Genomic DNA, 20112 nt, shown 5'->3' on the forward strand with positions numbered 1-20112 from the left:
AAAATATACCACAATATCATCTAATTTCAAGTTTTGTTTATAGAAGAATTATTACAGTTGTCCAATACATTAGAGTTAACACCGTTCTAGATAGAATAGAATAAAATTTAATATATCATGTTCCATCTACATAAATAATGCGACTTGTGATTCACTAGGAGCTCTCCTCTGTGTTTTTTATCTGTAACCTATTGCTAAAATGTGAAGACCTAGCTGCTTTGACTACCTGCTCCCCCTCCCCTTTGTATAGACTTCTATGAAATCTGACACTTCAGTGAAACCTCTGAATACTGGAGACCGAGTTCAGCTGTGAGTGAAAAGAAGACTTAGACGAAAGGGAGGGGTGATCAAAGCCAATTTATCGAAGAAAGAACTACATTGCTCTGATAAGACCTAGCTACTGTGTCTCGCTGCTCCCCCTCCTCTCAGCATAGACTTCTATAAAATCTGAAACTTCGGTGAGCATATCCATGATATCCATGATCAGTGGAGAGTTCATCAGATTTGGAGAAAAATGGGGGCAGGATAATAAGAGGCAAATTAATGGAAGCCCATTGTTCCGATTACAGTAACTCACTCCTTCCCCTCCCCTCTGCATAGAGCTAATCTTATATTCACTTTTAAAATTGATTCAAGCAAAGTTAGATCTGGGGGAGATCTATTATGCCTTATACATACATACATACACACATGGCTATTTAAGTCAATGGAGGCAGTGGCATAATTTGCAGGGGTTAAAGACACTAGGCTCTGCACAGGTACGCAGGGCGCATGCGCATCTCTTCACTCTACCCAGTACCCAGGAGCTGGGGATGCTCCATAAGAGCCAACAAAGTTACTGCACGCCACAGAAGCCTCTGCAGGTGACTTATAAAAATACTTTGTCATAATAATTTGTAAGTTATTAGGTTCCAAGATTAGTTAAATACAGACTAGGGCAGAGGTAGGTACGAGGAATCTACCATCAACTCTAGTTCTAATGGTTAATTCCTCATGGTAAGTTTTTGGGTTGGGCTTGCACCATATTGATTGAGCCACAGAGCGGTTTGTTAACACACTAATTTAAGGAGATAGTCCTTTAAATCGGTACAAAACATTTTTTGTGTGCCTATTACTTTATGTTTTACTTGTGCGTAATGACACCAAGATGGAGTTTTGTGATGGTTTTGTGATGTTGTGACTTGCCACTGCTTTTTTTTGTTCTCCAATACATGTATTTTACTTTGTTCATTTTGTGTAATATATATTCTTGCTAGATATAACATCACCCATAACTTATAAAAGAGCACTAAGGGATGAACAACCCACCCTCTCGATCACCCGGAGCCTTCCCTTTATAAGACACTGTATAAACATAATCGCACTTGTGTGAGCTTGGCCTGCCGCCCAACATGGTCAATATTTGACAGACTCCCTGTACATTACATGCATTCGGAAGTGTTATTGAGTGGGCGCCAATAGTTGATTGCCAAGGGTAGCAGCTGCTAAGCCACGACAACTTGATCCAGTCCAATTACCACCACCACAACAATAATAATACGGATGGCTACACACACGCAGTTTGGTTTTGGTTGCCTATTCTGGTCATTTATACAATAATCTATTGCTAACAATGTTTTCATGTCATCTGCATCTCAAGACGACAGACGTGGGGCGAAGGTCTACGCGGACAATATGAAGATCTGGGGTCAGGTCACGGCTAAACGTGTTGCCGGAGAAGATATTTAATGTAGTAAGAACCATGCACAGACCTTGTGACACGTTCCAGTGACAGAGGGGTAATGCATGACAAGCCAGACATCTGTACTTAGTAATGATTTCACGCATTTGGCATCAGTCAGAAAAGATTAGCCAAACTCCGCTCTGATCATAAGCAACAACCACACAGATGCTACCCGAGGAGACGTGCACTCGGCAGAACCACATCTAACGTCCTGTTACGTCTCTCGACAAGGCTACATTACACAACTATTAGGATCGGAACGTAGGTTACAGACGATTGTTCAAGGGGAGGTACCAAACTTAAACGTAAAATACGTGCAAGGTCCTGTTCACCTAATTCTGATGTTTCCTAGACTCCAACAAAAGAGCTCACATCAAAATGTGCCAAGGAAAAAGATGGGAATAAATCGAGGATGTCGTAGCTGAGCGGAGAAGTCATACCATCTGCCAGAGCGGAACTTTTCCAACCTAATATTATATATTGAATCAGTTTTTCACCTACCGGAAACTTTCTGAAAAGGAGGAGCAGGCACCGACCTTGCAATGAGTCCTTGTGCTTGCCAGTTATCTCAGGAACATGATGGTAGTTAATTTAAGATAATTTAATAATGAGGTTTTCCAGGATTCCTGGGGCCTATCATCTGTTCTTTCACATGGCCAACCGGGCTGGAAGAGCAGAGGGTCACTGGAACCCTCACTGACCTATCAGTGTCTCTGAGGCCACCGATTGGCTCATGAGCCCTTGCGCCTACTGCCCTGTCCTACACTGCAGTTCGGCTGGAACCGGGAAACTCCGATGGCCTTACACGTTCCAAACCATTTGCTTTAGAAATGCCTACAACATGCAATAACTACCGCGCTCTGCTCTCTCTCCTCCTGTCTCCATCTACCCTCCCATACAGATTTTGAGGAAGGTCCTGCTTCCGCCTTTTCCAGTTCATTGTGGGAAAAGGACACTTGCACAGGTTATGTTTTCATGTCCGATTATTTCCTTGGCACCAGATGTACGGCAGCTGCTCATCTCCTTCTGCCCAAATGAAATCACATGCATGGTCCACTAGGCAAACCATAGATATTACTAAGGGGATGGGAATCATCGTTGTTGGCCACGATTTTTATTTGGAAAACGAAAACTAGTGTCCGAGACAAATTCTGATTTTCAAACAAAATACAGGCAGTCCCCGGGTTACGTACAAGATAGGGTCCATAGGTTTGTTCTTAAGTTGAATTTGCATGCAAGTCGAAATGGTATATCTTATTATTGTAGTTCTAGACAATTTTTTTTTTTTTGCCCCAGTGACAATTGGAGTTTCAAAATGTTTTGCTGTAATGGGACCAAGGATTATTAATAAATCTTCATTACAGACACTTTACAGCTGATTATTGCAGTCTGGGACTATAGTAAAGTATCCAGAGACTTCACCAGAGGTCACAGTGAGCAGAGGGGTCCGTCTGTAACTATGGGTCGTCTAAGTCGGGTGTCCTTAAGTAGGGGACTGCCTGTACAGGCATTTCTTTTACAATGACCGGTCGAGAAAAAACAGGCCCAACTACTTGAATTTAAAAGGGTTACTTCACCGGTAATTGAAAATCATACAGCGGAATCTTAACCTATGGTGAGGGTCGTAAAAACATTGCTTGCTTTCCTATACAAGGGGGGATCTGGGATACACTCCCCCAGGAAACTTTGGGTAGACTCTAATATACAGCATGTATATACAGTGTGTACTGTGTAAGGTCTTATTTTATTTGTATATGTCCCCTATGATTTGTAAAGTGCTACTGCTTATTATTATATACAGTATAATATATACTTCTACATTACCTTGCTTGCCATTCTCAGGTATAGTTTGTTCTGATCTTCGGCAGTTCCCATCTTTTCCCTCTTGACCAGATCTTGGAGACTTTGCTGGTCATCATCTTCGAAGTAACGGACCCTCTCTTTATCAACGTGCGTCTCCACCTGCGACACAAGGTAATGCACGGTCTAAGTAAAACCATCACTTTACATCATAAACATAAGAGATAACCAAAGATGGGACCAAGGATTATCAATAAAATTTCATTACAGACACCTTACAGCTAAGCATTGTAGCTGGGGGCTAAAGTCAAGAATCCAGATGTGACAGAGAGGTCCGTCTGTAACTAGGGGTCGTTTAAGTCGGGTGTCCTTAAGTAAGGAACTGCCTATACATGTGATTCAAACAAACCAAAAAATACACAAAAAATTTACCAGTTGTCTCTTCCGCCTTCCTCCCCGAGGCTCTGGATTATCCGACATGGAGTTCACGGGCCATGCTCTCCCAGATTGGTCAGTTTTGACCAGGAGAACTTCTTTTACCTCTCCAACAGCTGACCTCTGCAATAAAACACATAAAAAGACCACATAAACAACTCACCATCTTCTTTCTATAACTCAACAACCCCATAGACAGTCCCGACACGTCCACCCATGTCCCACCATGAGCTTATTTTCCGGCAGTCCTCCCCCATTAGTGATTGATTATGAATACGATTCTCCATTTCCATAAATTCAAAATAAAAAACTTTCAAGGTGTTGGAACGGCTTGAACTAAACATTTGCATAAAGTACTTAAGTGGCAGCGCCGGACTTTTTCTTTCTGAAGTGGATATTAAATTATTCAGATGTGCAGGAGGCGTTTAACATTTATTGCTAATGAATCTCGCTGTGTGTTTCTGCCCTTTAACAAAATGATTAGGCCTCGCCAGTCAGGGAGGGGGTTTGATGAGAGGGGAAAAGATAGAAAAGTATAATAAAAGAGCAGTGGAACAGGGAAGACGTGGAAGATGGTGACCACCGGGGGAGAAGACACACAGAGAGATCATAGGATAGATCTAGTGGGGAAGAGCACATTTATACCAGAGGATTGTATGTATTGTCTACTACACTTTCGCGGCCAAGAGCTTTTGGGGAAAGTTTTGACCTCCATATAGATAACACTAACCCATCATTACATCACTACTGACCATAGATGATGTCACAGCTTATCTCCTCCTCCTCCCTGTACAATGACCTCTATATAGATAACACTGACCCGTCATTACATCACTACTGATAATAGATGATGTCACAGCTTATCTCCGCCCCCTCCCTGTACAATGACCTCTATATAGATAACACTGACCCATCATTACATCACTACTGATAATAGATGATGTCACAGCTTATCTCCGCCCCCTCCCTGTACAATGACCTCTATATAGATAACACTGACCCATCATTACATCACTACTGACAATAGATGATGTCACAGCTTATCTACTCCCCCTCCCTGTACAATGACCTCTATATAGACAACACTGACCCATCATTACATCACTACTGACAATAGATGATGTCACAGCTTATCTCCTCCTCCTCCCTGTACAATGACCTCTATATAGACAACACTGACCCATCATTACATCACTACTGACAATAGATGATGTCACAGCTTATCTCCTCCCCCTCCCTGTACAATGACCTCTATATAGATAACACTGACCCATCATTACATCACTACTGACAATAGATGATGTCACAGCTTATCTCCTCCCCCTCCCTGTACAATGACCTCTATATAGATAACACTGACCCATCATTACATCACTACTGACAATAGATGATGTCACAGCTTATCTCCTCCCCCTCCCTGTACAATGACCTCTATATAGATAACACTGACCCATCATTACATCACTACTGACAATAGATGATGTCACAGCTTATCTCCTCCCCCTCCCTGTACAATGACCTCTATATAGATAACACTGACCCATCATTACATCACTACTGACAATAGATGATGTCACAGCTTATCTCCCACTCCCCCTGTACAATGACCTCTATATAGATAACACTGACCCATCATTACATCACTACTGACAATAGATGATGTCACAGCTTATCTCCCACTCCCTGTACAATGACCTCTATATAGATAACACTGACCCATCATTACATCACTACTGACAATAGATGATGTCACAGCTTATCTCCTCCCCCCTCCCTGTACAATGACCTCTATATAGATAACACTGACCCATCATTACATCACTACTGACAATAGATGATGTCACAGCTTATCTCCTCCCCCTCCCTGTACAATAACCTCTATATAGATACCACTGACCCATCATTACATCACTACTGACAATAGATGATGTCACAGCTTATCTCCTCCTCCTTGTACAAGGAGGAAAAACTACCCTCTGATTGTATGACAGGATGTGTCTTTTTAGGACCAAATAACAGACTTAAAGCCTAGCCAGTATAGAAACAAACATATGTTACTCGGCAGCGGTGAAGGTGTTTAGTATGCAAGGAAAGGAGGAAGCAGACACCATCCACAGGATACTAGAACACACGGGAGATAGCGCAGTCAGAACAATGACAATAGCCAGCGAGATGGCTTTTATTTTCTTATAAAAGGTGGTCCTCACGGGCAACACTCTTTTTCCTTAGGAAAATTTTTATTAAAAAATAAAACAAAATTAAAAATGTGAAGCTGCAAGACAATAAGAAAAAAGGTCGCTTTAAAAAAGGTCCAGGGCTGCTGCCGGCCCAAGTCCCCACCCACAGGGTGGGCCAGGGCAAACAACCATGGGGATGGGCTACTCACTACTCCAGCCCGCGGGCGATGTAGAACGTCATGTGACCTGAGCTCTGGTCACATGACTTTCCATCGGAGCCGCAAGATGGCACGGCAGGGGAGGAGCGGGTGGCACTAAATTGTGGGTGTTGCAGAGTGGTGCAGGCGCCAGCTGCAATCCTGGGCAGCAAGCACCGGCAGCCAAGCACCCAGAAAACCACCAAGCGTATTTATATGCATGGTGTTTTTTGGGGGGGTAAATCAGCCTCTACAAGCATTGTTTCAATCTATCAATTTACAGGCAAATACAACAAACAAGTAATATATTTTATCAGAGGAAAGTGACTCTTTCTTCTCTTACTTAGGCACTTATCAGCCTCCCTCCTAATCTACATAATTTAACAAAAATTGAATGTACATCTTGCTAGCAAGACAGACAGAAACTCCCTGCGGTGCCAGATTACATAGAAGTGCTATGGAGAGGGTAGGGGGAAGGAGAGAATCACAGCAGCTAGGTTTTCCTAATGGAAGCTCAGAGAGGACTGCAAATTACAGACAGTAACATACAAAAATGAAAAGATAGGAAACCAGTGTCTCGTCTCTAAAAATTACACAAAATCTTTATTTCAAATCTATTAAAAATGTTGACAGCCGAGAAACAGTAACTCGGCTTAAGGGGCAGAGTTATAAAAAAAAAAAAAAAAAAAAAAAAAAAAAAAAAAAAAAAAAGCAGATTTGAACATTACGTTCTTTCTCACATAATGACTTTTTTTTGGAGTGTGGGAGGAAACCGAAGTACCCGGAGAGGAAACCCGTACAAACACTGAGAGAACATACAAATTCTTTGCAGGATGGGACTTGAACCCTGGACCCCAGCGCTGCAAGGCTGTAGTGCTAACCACTGCACAATTGTGGCGCCCCATAATGATTGCTGCAAAGTTTGTTGAAGGGTAAGGACCCCTTTAAAAAATTTTAAGGCTAAAAATAAGTGACGGAGCCATTGTCAGATACAGAGTGCAAATATAGCTAGTAATCATGGCTGCCCATGATGAGGGCCAAGCAACTTCGGTGCCCGAGTCTCAGTTACTGTGAATTAATTTTCCACACCGATACTCCCCACACGGCGCGGTTTATAATTTAAAGGACCAGTGAGTGAGCAGAGCGGAGTAAATTACTGTCAATGATATGCTAATAGCTTCAGTGCAGGTGATTTATTTTTAGATGCTTTTAAATTACTTTGGTCATATCTTGGCACGCCATGAACACAAGACGATTCCAGGAGATACAAAATAAGGAATAAGCAATTAACATTGTGGTGCTCCATGGTGGGACTTAATTGCCTTTAACCGCAAAAAAAAAAAAAAAAAAAAAGGAAGAAAATAATTCACTTTTCCTAAAATAAGAAGTGGCATCTGGCTTGACGTGCTCTCAAATCTAAACCTGCTTAATGTTCCTGCCCACTTCCCCAAATCCTTCACACAAAGCCACCAATCGGGAGTCCAGGAAACAGGACGTTTTTGTGCATGTACTCCCGGAACTTACCTTTCCCGTGGCCCCAAGAGCTTATATGCGCTGGCTCTGTAGCTGGCAAACGTGATGTGATGTCATCTTCTGAGCCAACGTGGACAGCCATCGCACACAGGAGTAAAGAAGAAGGCAACTACAGTAGCTGCGGGGGAGTGGGGAAAGGCGAGTCACCCTGCCCCTATGCTGCTCTTCCAACCAGTGAAGTATTAGGGTGACAGGCTGGATAACACAGGGCCGTCGACCATATTTGCCCTGGAGGCCTTGTGTTTCACACCGGTGTTGCTTTAATTGGGATTTGAAGGAACTCTGGAAACCACTGGAAGTCCATGGAGGAGGTGTCAAAAAAAACAAGTGTACTTAACCTGTTACGTCGCACCAGTGCTTCCACTCTTTGGTACATAAGTGATGGAAGTCACTGGACTCCAAGTCACATGACCATTGTCCTCATCAGACCACTTATGACATTAGAAGTGACATCCCATGGTCTAAGGAGAACCCAAATAGGCCGAAGTGGGTTCCATGATCCTCTCAACACTTCAGGCCTGGTGTACGTGCCGAAGAACTGGTGCGAATAAGGAACCAAAAGCCAAATCAGGACAAATACACTTTGTTTTGTAATGTCACCCCTGCCCTGAAGTTTTTAAAACGGTTGCCAACTTTACCTCAAGTTTCTTGTAATATGTGTGTATAAGGGTGGTGGGCAGGATATTAGGTAATTACCATTATACATCTATTAATAGTTCTGCTTTCTTGATACTTGAAGTGAAGCCTCCTGTTCGATTACCTCATCAGCCAAACATTCCTGACCATAAAATGGCCACAGATGGAGCGTCTTCTGATCTCTATCTGTCCATGAGCAATTGCCCTGCCCGGAACCTTAATCTTATATTCATGATCATCATGACCATGGCAGGGCGATTGCTCTAGGACAGTTACAGATCACATGACCCTCCATCTGCGGCCATTTTATGGTCAGGAATGTAGGGCTGATGAGGTAAAAGACAGGAGGCTTCACTTTACATATCAAGAAAGAACCTTTTATAGATGTATATTGGTAAAAACCCTAATATCCCCCCCACACACACATTTGCACACACAATACAAAAAACATGAGGTAAAGTTGCCAACTGCTTTAAAAGGAAACCTACCAGCACAAATCTAACTTTAAAAGGTAGATCGGGTGGTAGGTGCATCTATAGCACGTGAGGATAGCCCTTTTAAGGGCTAATCCTTACATCCCTGTAATCTTTTAAATAACCTTTAATTCCCGAATATGCAAATTTTCTAAAGAGGTTACTCCACGCCCCAGTAGCCCCTTTGATCCTCCTACCAGAAATTTTCAGTGCGCATGCTCAGAATAGCAGGCCCACGGATGCGCAGCTCTGGTTTCGAAGCAGTGCCTGCGCAGCCTTAAAAGGGCTATCGTCACTTCATACAGATGCACTTACCACCCGATCTACCTTTATAGGTAGATCCGTGGCGGTAGGTTTCCTTTAAGGAGTTCTTATTTTAGCTAGTCTCACCCCCTTTAACAAAGTCTCTCCCATCAACCAGCGAAACTTGTATAGTGGGCAGTCAAAAAAATGTATATCTTTATCCTATTTCCAGGGGATACTATCCCTTTAAGGGGTGCAGTTTCCCTTCTTCACAATCTACAAACTCAAAAACTTTCTCTAAGTAATAAGCCAGAAAGAACAATGTTTTAAACGCTAATAAATAATGAAATTACAGATGAAAGACAAGTTTAATTGATTCATTAATTTTTTAGCAGGATGAAGCCTCGAGGTAATTATTGTAGAATCTAATTTACTTTAAAAAAAAATGTAACTCATTTATATGGAAGAAGATGCTTTAAAATTCGGAGTAGGGTACTTGAGGGCCTACTTCAGACTACTCAGAAGAATTGCTGTATACTTCATCCATCTATAACAAGTGATTTCAAGGGTTCAACTGACTTGACCACCCAAGTGTAAAAAGAAGGCTAAGAGATACCATTAAAATTGGAAGACTTTTCTGCTAATTTATTATACATATACTGTACCCCAACAGGACATAGGACAATTTGGAAAGGCCATTCTAAAAAAATAATATATAAGAAAACTAGGGGACATTTTTCACCAGTCCAAAGCGGATCAGTCAGAGATACTTAGAGGGCCGGATGTGGCTCAGCATTCAGCAGTAATGTCATGTGACCAAAGTGACATCATCTCAGGTCCTTTAGCCTCCTAAGATTAGCAAAATGTACCCCATGCATGTATCTGATCACATGAAATCATAGCCTCCATTGACTTCTAATCCTCTGCATGGAGGCATGCTGTGGTTTCATGTGATCATATATATGAATGGGGTACAGTTTGCTAATGTGAGGAAGCTAAAGGACCTGAGATGATGTCACCCTGGTCACATGACATCATGCCACACACACCCCCCCCCTGGACTAGCTCTACATTTCCCTGGATACCAGGCAAGCTTATATCTCTGGGGAACCTGTCAGTAGATGTATTTATGAAAAATGTGGTGACAGGTTCCCTTTAATCTACCGGTCCACCCATTCGTGAAAACGGAATCTCTATTCAAGTGATCAGCGGGAGCCCAGGTAGTTAGACCCTCCCCAATCAGCTTGGTATACCTTATCTTGCAAACGTGGTAAATGCAGGATCTTCTTTATTGGATTTCTCATAAAAGCCAGCAATACATTTGGGAAGACCCATGTGTTTCAGCTTCACTTCGCAATCCTTAATCCCTATGATTAAAGGCTTGTTAGGTAAACCTGAAACGCGATGGTCCTTCGTGGGCTCCACTCAATAGTATTGCTGGCTTATATGAGATGTTCAATAAAAGAAGATTTTTTCCTGCTTTGCATCTCTCCTGCATTTACTTTCTACGTGACCCGGCTTTGGAGATCAGAAAAGAACCAGAACCAGAAAAGAAAAGTAGATGCTTAATGGACTATAACAGTGATCGGGTTAGCGACTTTTTTGGGTTTGCATTATCTTGCAAACTTGCTACAGCCCCTGCAAGACTCCAAACTAATAGATGCATTTAAAAGGGGAAAACATGGAAAACCCCAGGTAGGTAAGAAGCGTGGGGGGCTGCAAAAGTCTTTTGTTGGTCAGAAGAATCGCTGTCACTTTGCGACTGATTCGCCATTGTGGCCAGAGACTGGTTGTGTGAAATTTCTGTGTATACAGCATGGTGGCTGAGTGGGTAGCACTTCTGCCTTGCAGCGCTGGGGACCTGGGTTCAAGTCCCACCTAGGCTGCAAAGAGTTTGCATGTTCTGTCTGTGTTTGCGTGGGTTTACTGAGGGTCCTCCGGTTTCCTCCCACACTCCAAAACATACTGGTAGGTTGATTAGATTGTGAGCCCCATGGGGACAGGGACTGATTTGGCAAGCTCTGTGTGCGCTATATAAATAAAGAATTATTATTATTATTACACCGTCCCTGATTGATAGAGGAGGGGGGCCCATTGGGTAAATATCACTGTGTTTTGTTTTTGTTTTACACCTTCTTACTTTTACACATTTGCTGCAGTAAACAAAAATCCCAAGCCCTCTGTTATCACTAGATTACCAGGCTGTGACTTGTAGTTCATCCACAACATCCGCAGCCAAACGCTTGAGAAACCAAAGCACAATAATCAAGATGAACCTAGTGCAGGTAGCGCCGCCCCCGCCACCGATACCATTACATTATTCATTCTATTTAACAAGGTAATGCAAAAATCAATTGTAATCTGGGAGGCTACGCCTGGCTGGATCCTCACACAGGAATCCTAATGACTCCAGGCCAGAGTGAACAAAAAAACTTGTTATAAAAGTTTTTACTAAAAAGACTTAAAAAAGGAAAGATCCCACATCCATGGTGCCCTGTAAATCACAGCACAAAATCAGGTGCATAATCCAGAATACCAGTCAAGTATCAAGAGTTAACTCCCACAGGACGGAGAGAACTATCAATTCAATATTAACTCTTGGTGGGGTCTGACCCCATGACCTCCATGTAAGGCACCAGTACACATGAGCTGCATCAGAAATAGTGGAAATAAAAACCTCTGTGATAAAAGGGTCAATGTGCCACTTCTATCCACAAAGAGAATTTTTACTCTACTTTAAAACTATGAATACACACAGTGTACACGGCAAATGTATAGCGCCAATACGTGGTGTACAGCGCTTTCCCAAGTGAAAGTTACCTCCGATTTGTCTCCTCTCTCCTTCGCAGGGCCTTGTGTTTGGCTAAGTTTCTGCTGACGAGCTTCATCCAATTGCGCTTTGAATTTTGCAGCCAGCTCCTGTTTTAAGATAGAGTGAGAGTTCAAGGAGTTGTCCACTTTCAGCGAAAAAAAACAAACAAACATATATTGTTTGTGTAATATAAAGTTATACAATTTTCCAATATACTTTCCCGGCTCATTATATATCCCTGGTCATGTGATGTCACACAGGTGCAGGGCTTGTTGTATCCCTCCCTGGTCATGTAATGTCACACAGGCGCACGGCTCGTTATATCCCTGGTCATGTGATGTCACACAGGTGCACGGCTTGTTGTATCCCTCCCTGGTCATGTAATGTCACACAGGTAAACGGCTCGTTATATCCCTGGTCATGTGATGTCACACAGGTGCACGGCTTGTTGTATCCCTCCCTGGTCATGTAATGTCACGCAGGTAAACGGCTCATTATATCCTTGGTCATGTAATGTCACACAGGTGCACGGCTCGTTATATCCCTGGTCATGTGATGTCACACAGGTGCACGGCTTGTTGTATCCCTCCCTGGTCATGTAATGTCACACAGGCGCACGGCTCGTTATATCCCTGGTCATGTGATGTCACACAGGTGCACGGCTTGTTGTATCCCTCCCTGGTCATGTAATGTCACACAGGTAAACGGCTCGTTATATCCCTGGTCATGTGATGTCACACAGGTGCACGGCTTGTTGTATCCCTCCCTGGTCATGTAATGTCACGCAGGTAAACGGCTCATTATATCCCTGGTCATGTTATGTCACACAGGTGCATGGCTCGTTATATCCTTGGTCATGTGATGTCACACAGGTGCACGGCTTGTTGTATCCCTGGTCATGTAATGTCACACAGGTGCACAGGTTGTATCCCTGGTCATGTGATGTCACACAGGCGCACAGGTTGTATCCCTGGTCATGTGATGTCACACAGGCACACAGGTTGTATCCCTGGTCATGTGATGTCACACAGGTGCATGGCTCGTTATATCCTTGGTCATGTTATGTCACACAGGTGCACGGCTTGTTGTATCCCTCCCTGGTCATGTAATGTCACACAGGTGCACGGCTCGTTATATCCTTGGTCATGTGATGTCACACAGGTGCATGGCTTGTTGTATCCCTGGTCATGTAATGTCACACAGGCGCACAGGTTGTATCCCTGGTCATGTGATGTCACACAGGCGCACAGGTTGTATCCCTGGTCATGTGATGTCACACAGGCGAACGGCTCTTTATATCCCTGGTCATGTGATGTCACACAGGCACACAGCTCATTATATCCCTGGTGCACGGCTCTTTATATCCCTGGCCATGAGATGTCACACAGACGCACGGGTTGTTATATCCCTGGTCATGTGATGTCACACAGACGCACGGCTCGTTTTATCACAGGGAGTAATCAGAGCTGAGTGAACCGTGAGGAATTGATACAGAAAGTATATTGGAAAACTGTGAAACATTTCAAGTTAAAGGGAATGTACAGCCAATGTTTCTTGACTCATTAAAACCAGATGTCAAAAAGAATAACTTTTTAATTTAGTAATTTTTATTTCTTGATTGTTGTTTTTCCCTGCTATTTTCTCATAGAAAAAGATGGGTTATATCTTGTGAAACCACAAATCACAACTAAAGTGTATAAAAAAAAAAAAAAAGTAAAAAAAAAATTCTATTTTTGTCCATTGAAGTAAATCCAGACAATAAAGAATAAAAATCACATAAATATATTAATAACTTAACAGATAAAAGTAAAAGTGATGCATCCCAAATACCTCCAGCCTAGACACATGACACATCAGCAGGGGACCTGCCATCACTCTGCCTCTCCAACATCATTGATGGGTTTTCAAAAATTGAAGCTTTTTTTTTTACATGTATTTTTTATTGTTTGTCTGCTACTGGGAGAGAAGTGTGACTAGCGATATTCCAGCTATTACATCTTTCCCATGGGCTGTCAACCAGTTTTCTTGGTATACTGTAGATCTGCTTATTAGGCAGCGTCATATCCGCCATATCCGTATCCCTGCACTGTGGGAAATCTTTTTTAGGGACTGTCATGTTGCCCAGTTTAGTTGTTACTCAACTTCTTAATAGTAAATACTGAATACAAAAAAAAGGAGTTTCATCCAGACTGCATTGGGAGTGGGGGGGGGGGGGGTGACAGGGAGGCGCACTGCATTGGGCTTATCATGCAGGACACTTCACCTACAAGGAAATCTGTTTAGTTTATATGTGACCCAGGAGGCGACACATTGGGGGTCATTTACTAAGGGCCCAATTTGCGTTTTCCGACGTGTTACCTGAATATTTCAGATTTGCGCCAATTTCCCCTGTATTGCCCCGGGATTTTGGCGCACAAGGTCGGATTTTGGCGCATCGGTGCTGGCATGCACGTGACGGAAATCGGGGGCATGGGCGAACGAAAACCGACGGATTCTGAAAAACCGCCGCATTTAAAAAACAAAAAGTGTCGCGGAGCTTGCACTTACCTTCACCAGGAATAGGCCAGTGTACTTGAGTGCATTTCAGCGGACTTCAGCGCAGAAGCGCCACCTGGTGGACGACGGAGGAACTACCTTAGTGAATCCCGGCCGGACCCGAATCCACCGCAGAGAACGCACCGCTGGATCGCGAATGGACCGGGTAAGTAAATCTGCCCCATTCTCTTTTTCTCTAGGTAAGCTTACAAATATACTTTCCCTTTAACTAACTTCTTTTTAATGAAAAGGCCAAACAAAATGTTTTTAAAATTCTGATCGATCCCATTAATTTTAAGAGAAACCACGCACATAATAACCACGCATTGCTCCGAATGCCTAAATAGATGTGCGCAATACAAAAAAAAACAAAAAAAAAACACATCATTTAAATTAATATACGAAGCGGATAATCAATCTCCAGACGGTTAATTGATATTCTGCAATAATACAAAAACAGATCTACTCATTACTGCCAACTTTGTAATATAATTAAGCGATTAATTTTGCGGTTATGTGCGGATAGCGCAGCACACATTATTAGTTTATATTGCACCCTAGTGAGTCTTTATTACTGCTGGAAATAACAACATTGATAAAAGTGCAGAGACTCAGGACACTCCGTGTCTCATGGAATTGATATCTGCGGCACTTCTTCTGCCCCCGTGGCCTTAAAAGAATTAAAATAAAAAGTGTAACCGTGCTGCAAAACAGGAGGGCGGGTCAAAAAGTTCCACTAGACTTTGCAGCAGGAAGTTGTTGCTCTACTGTATGGTCAGCCATATTGAACCACATCATGACACTATCTCCCTCTTCAGGCAAACCAGTGAACTACAACCCTCTCTAATTTTACTCATCTCATCCAGATCCAACACCACACCCCGTTTTGATTGGATATGGACAGGCCAAAGGACAGTTTCTAGCCCTGGCGGACACATCTTCTGATCCTGCTCCACACCCCATATTCTATTTCCCCCCTGACCACCCCTACCTTGGGTAAACCAACTCCTACATGCTGCTCCAGTGCTGATAAATCCCGATATTGATACATCCTTGCCTCACCCTTAACATTGTTCACCAGATACCCATTGTCCTACTTCTCAGCCATATTCCCGATTCAGCTCCTGTGCCACCTTCAGGTCCATTACATCTTGTCTGCTATCCGCAGATGCCTCCAGCAAGGAGGTAGCCAAGCTTAGATTCCTTTCAAATATATGGTTGTTGGACTGATATACCAAAATGTAGCGATCTTAAAGACTCCTACTGTATAAGAGGACTTACCGTATTCCCCATTATCTCTGCCTTCACAAGCTTGGCGCCGAGCTTGTTCATCTCTTCTTCACTGAGTATCCGGATGGGTTGTGGTTGGGTCTCTGATCTAAATAAAATAATAATGCAGTCAAGACACTGAAAATATCCATCCAACATTTCCATTTCCTTAAATGTTTTTGTAATGTGTGTGTAAGTGCGGGGGGCAGAATATTAGGTAAATCTTGATATGGGATGTGAAGCCTCCTGGCTTTTACCTGCCTTATGACATGATGCAAGATTAAAATCAAACCAGTATACCGCTCTCAGCTAAACCAGTTCCCTGCACTGTACTGATGAGACCCAATCAGGTCGAAACAGCACTGTCTACAGTTGGGAATCTCTATCTTCTGGAATAGATAAACTGGTTTGGTTTAGATCCCCTATCATGGCAGTAGGCTTCCTGAAAGTCATGCTTGTTGTCAAGAGAGCTGCCTTACAAGGTAGATAAAAGAAGCATGTTTTTCCTTATCCCATTCTATAAAACGTATTTGCATATTTTCCCAGAATCCCTTAGAGGAGCGTCCATGTCTATAAGTCTCGACACGCCTACACGGTGACCTTAATTGGCAAAGTCTCCGTAAGGAGAGCTCTTACTTCCCGACACTTAACCATGACTAAAACAGATTTGTTCATCCAACATAATCTCCAACACCCCTAGCACCATAATACACTCCATGTATAGTATTAACAGATGCTAACAGGCCCATAAAGTTTTAGGTGTACTACAAGGAGTTTTTTTTTTTTTTAACCTCTTACCGACATGTGACGTAATACTACGTCACATGCCGGGTGCATGGAGAGGGCTCACGGGCTGATCAAAAGGTCGTACAGTCCTAAAATTGATAACATTGATAACTTCATCAAAAGTCGCAAAAAACGACACCTCCCAAAACTGTATACCAAAGTATAAGAAAGTTATTAGCACCAGAAGATGGCAAAATCGAAAAAAAAAATTTGTACAGGAGGTTTTAATTTTTGTAAATGTATGAAAACATTATGAAACCTATCTCCGTAATCATACCGACCCAAAGAATAAAGTAGACATTTTTTTTCCAGCTTCCCAGTACACGGATTGGAATATTAAATACCACCATTTTGACGTGTAATTTGTTACGCAGAAAATAAGCCATAACACAGCTCTGTACATGGAAAAATAAAAAAGTTATAGATTTTTGATAGTGGGGAGTAAAAAATGAAAAAGCAAAAACGAAAAAGGGCATCGGCGGGAAGGGGTTAAATGGTCAAAGTATTGCACACAAATTCTAAACTCTACTTTTCAGTCACCCATATTGGTTCCTAGATTGCAAGGTGCCAGTATTTGGTCCCTCATCAATCAGATATATATCCTTGTTGTACAACCTCTTTACTGGATAAAACTATTCCAATGGAGGGACAGGACGTTGCACCTCACTAGAGAGAGTCATGTTAAGGTCCGAGACCCTCTACACAACAGCCCTTATTTAACAAAACTGTGTGAGCGCAAAACTGTTCTAGTTTCTAATGGCAACCAATCAGAGCTCAGCTTTCATTTTATAAACTGCTGTTGGGAAATGACAGCTGAGCTCTGATTAGTTGCCATAAGCAACTAGAACGGTTTTGCTCTCAGGACACTTTTGATGAATTTCCACCAATCTGTTTTAATGGAAAACGAGGCGAGGGCCATTGCAGCAGTAAAGATGTCTGAACAAAATAATAACTCGTCAAGGAGTAAAAATAATGCAAGATGCTGCAAACAAATTAGTGTGTAATGAATCTGTGTGTGAAACGCCCCCATGGGACTGACTGCGGCCAGCAAGCCGCCTAAATGAGCAAAATTAGAGAAAAATTACAAGGTTAATAGCTCGGCTAATAGCTAATTATTAAACAAGAGGCAGCACCTAGAACCCAGATTTAAAGTGCCCCCACATCATAAATCTAAAGCCACCAGCCATAACATAAAAACCAGAAGAAAAGATCATTGGATCCTATCAAAGGGGTGGGATTAAAGTGACAACTACTACCCCCCTCGTGTAGGGTATGAAATGTACTTTCTAAAATTCTTTCTGTTATGTAAAATCTCACCGGTTTACTTATTGAAAAAAATAAATACTTCCAAAGTTAAGTACAAATGAGCAGAAAAGAGTGAGTCTAAGGCTACATTCACACTGCCGTATGGGGGACGTGTATACGGCCGACGTATATACAGCTGATATACGTCCCCCATAGATGGCAATGGCCGCACGGCTCCCAACGGGAGTGGGACGGCACCGTACCCCGGAAAAAGATATGACATGTCCTATCTTTCTCCATAGTACGGCGCCATGTGCCATATCTTCCTATGGAGAGGGGCAGGGGTGAGCTGCGCTCATCTCCTCCTCTCCCCGTGCGCTGCCGTTGCCCAGTACGGTAGGCAACGGCATTGTGAATGTAGCCTAAGCCTGAGAGGAGTCAGGTCAATTCAGACAATGCTATTTGTGGTTTTAGAATATTTAGAAACATGCTTTTGGTGTCTTATTAAAAGATACAAATCTTATATTTCAAATCACACTAGGCCTGTACTTCAGCGAGATACAAAATCAGAGATAGACAAAAAAGTCCCCAGATTACTCCTTTAAACCCTTTCCTGCACCCTGACGTAACTGTACGTCATAAGGTGCGGGTTCACCAATGGATTCCAGTAGATTTGACAGTCGGGCTACGATGGTAACAACTGGGATTGTGATAGTTGAGATCCCTCGTTGTTTAGCCCTAAAGACGACACGGTCATGTTTTACCGAGAAGTACATGGGGTGCCGATCGTTTCTATGTCAGCCATGGGGTCCTGTGAAGGACCCGAGGGATTCCTTCAGTAGATGCCTGTTTGATCGTGCTGAAAGCAGAATGCATAGGCTGACTAATATAATATACTATGATACACAAGTATGGCAGTATATTACATTGAACAATGCACCGGATGATCACTTGTTTATGTCCCACATTGGGACAGATTAAACATAAAAAAAAAAAAAGTGCACACAAAAAAAGAAGATACTCCTAATGACCATCCTATGTATAAATCATACACCACAAAAACGTTACATACTAAGCATTACCAAATCCGTAAAAACCCTCATAATAGAATAAAATCCTTACTGAATCTGTATTTCTGTAACCAGAGCCTCTCCATGTTGTAGCTTCACCAGCCGCTACACTGTTCCCCCTACACCATGCTATCCTAATAACTCCCCTCTTTCCTTGCCTAATGTATGACACACTTTGGGGAAGATTTATTGATTTGTCTACACCATTAAACTGGAGTAATCTGCACCTGAAATGCTGTGCCATATTTGTTGGAAGGTTTTAAGGAATTTTTAGACTTTGTCCGGAAAAGGGGTCGCCCTCGGTAACCAGGGCCAGAAAATAGACCATGTGCCAGGAAATCCAATACGACTAATATAAGGTGCAAAGTTGGACTCGCCAGTCTTATACTTCACCAGATAAATCACCCAGCATCAGACACAGGTATTAATCTGTCGCGGCAGAGAACTAAAGACTGACGCATTAATACATCTCCCCCGTTTTGTGTCATCCATATTTGTCACAGCCCTAAAGACCGTAAGCAGTCAAGAATAGGTCCTGCTCCGAGTTTTACCTCAGGGAGCCAAGCTCAGAGCTGGGGCTGACAAATCCTCAACTGTATGTATAAGCCCATAGAAATACAGGAGGTAAACAAGGCCCAAATCATGGCTGCATCACCTGAGGAAAAAACGGTGTGTGTGTGTGAGGAAATTCACAAGACTCCTCTTATCCGACACATACAGGGTCCAGCCACAACACTGAGCACTGCTGCCTTATAGCCAGGAGAATAGCCTATAAATCAGGCGCTGGATTAACTGGGATTTTAAACTGGGTCACAATGAACTTCAAGCTGTCAAACTCCATAAATTTCCTGTCACGGTTTAATAGAAGCTGTAACGTTTGACATAGCTGAGGCTCCATAACAACGCGGCTCTCTAATATTTCACAGATTCTCACACATGGTTGTTGTGACATAAGGAAGTCCCTAGTGCCGTCATGAGGGGAGAGAGGACGTGATACAGCTGCGACCACATATCACCGCACACTCGACGCATCATTCATATTCAGCCACCGTCAGGAGAGAAAACGAGAGACGGCTGAGAAGTGTCTGGACCGACAAGGCACTACAAGATTGAAGAAGGTCACTCTCAGATTGGGGCTTTTCTAGAGCTTTGACACAAAATAAACTTGTGGCACGTAG

The 20112-nt window shown here is 42.7% G+C and overlaps 1 protein-coding gene across 1 annotated transcript in view; it reads right to left on the bottom strand.

The window, feature by feature from the left end:
- Positions 1–20112, bottom strand: part of CWF19L2 (CWF19 like cell cycle control factor 2) — a 78603-nt gene that overhangs the window by 36077 nt on the left and 22414 nt on the right. Inside the window, exons 9-12 of the mRNA XM_072134227.1 lie at positions 15846–15942; positions 12038–12136; positions 3956–4081; positions 3548–3685 (exon numbers count right to left, since the gene is read on the bottom strand). Coding sequence (XP_071990328.1) covers positions 3548–3685; positions 3956–4081; positions 12038–12136; positions 15846–15942 — 460 coding nt within the window. The remainder of the gene's footprint in view (positions 1–3547; positions 3686–3955; positions 4082–12037; positions 12137–15845; positions 15943–20112) is intronic.

The sequence above is a fragment of the Engystomops pustulosus genome, chromosome 2 (assembly GCF_040894005.1).
Source record: "Engystomops pustulosus chromosome 2, aEngPut4.maternal, whole genome shotgun sequence".
NCBI lineage: Eukaryota > Metazoa > Chordata > Amphibia > Anura > Leptodactylidae > Engystomops > Engystomops pustulosus.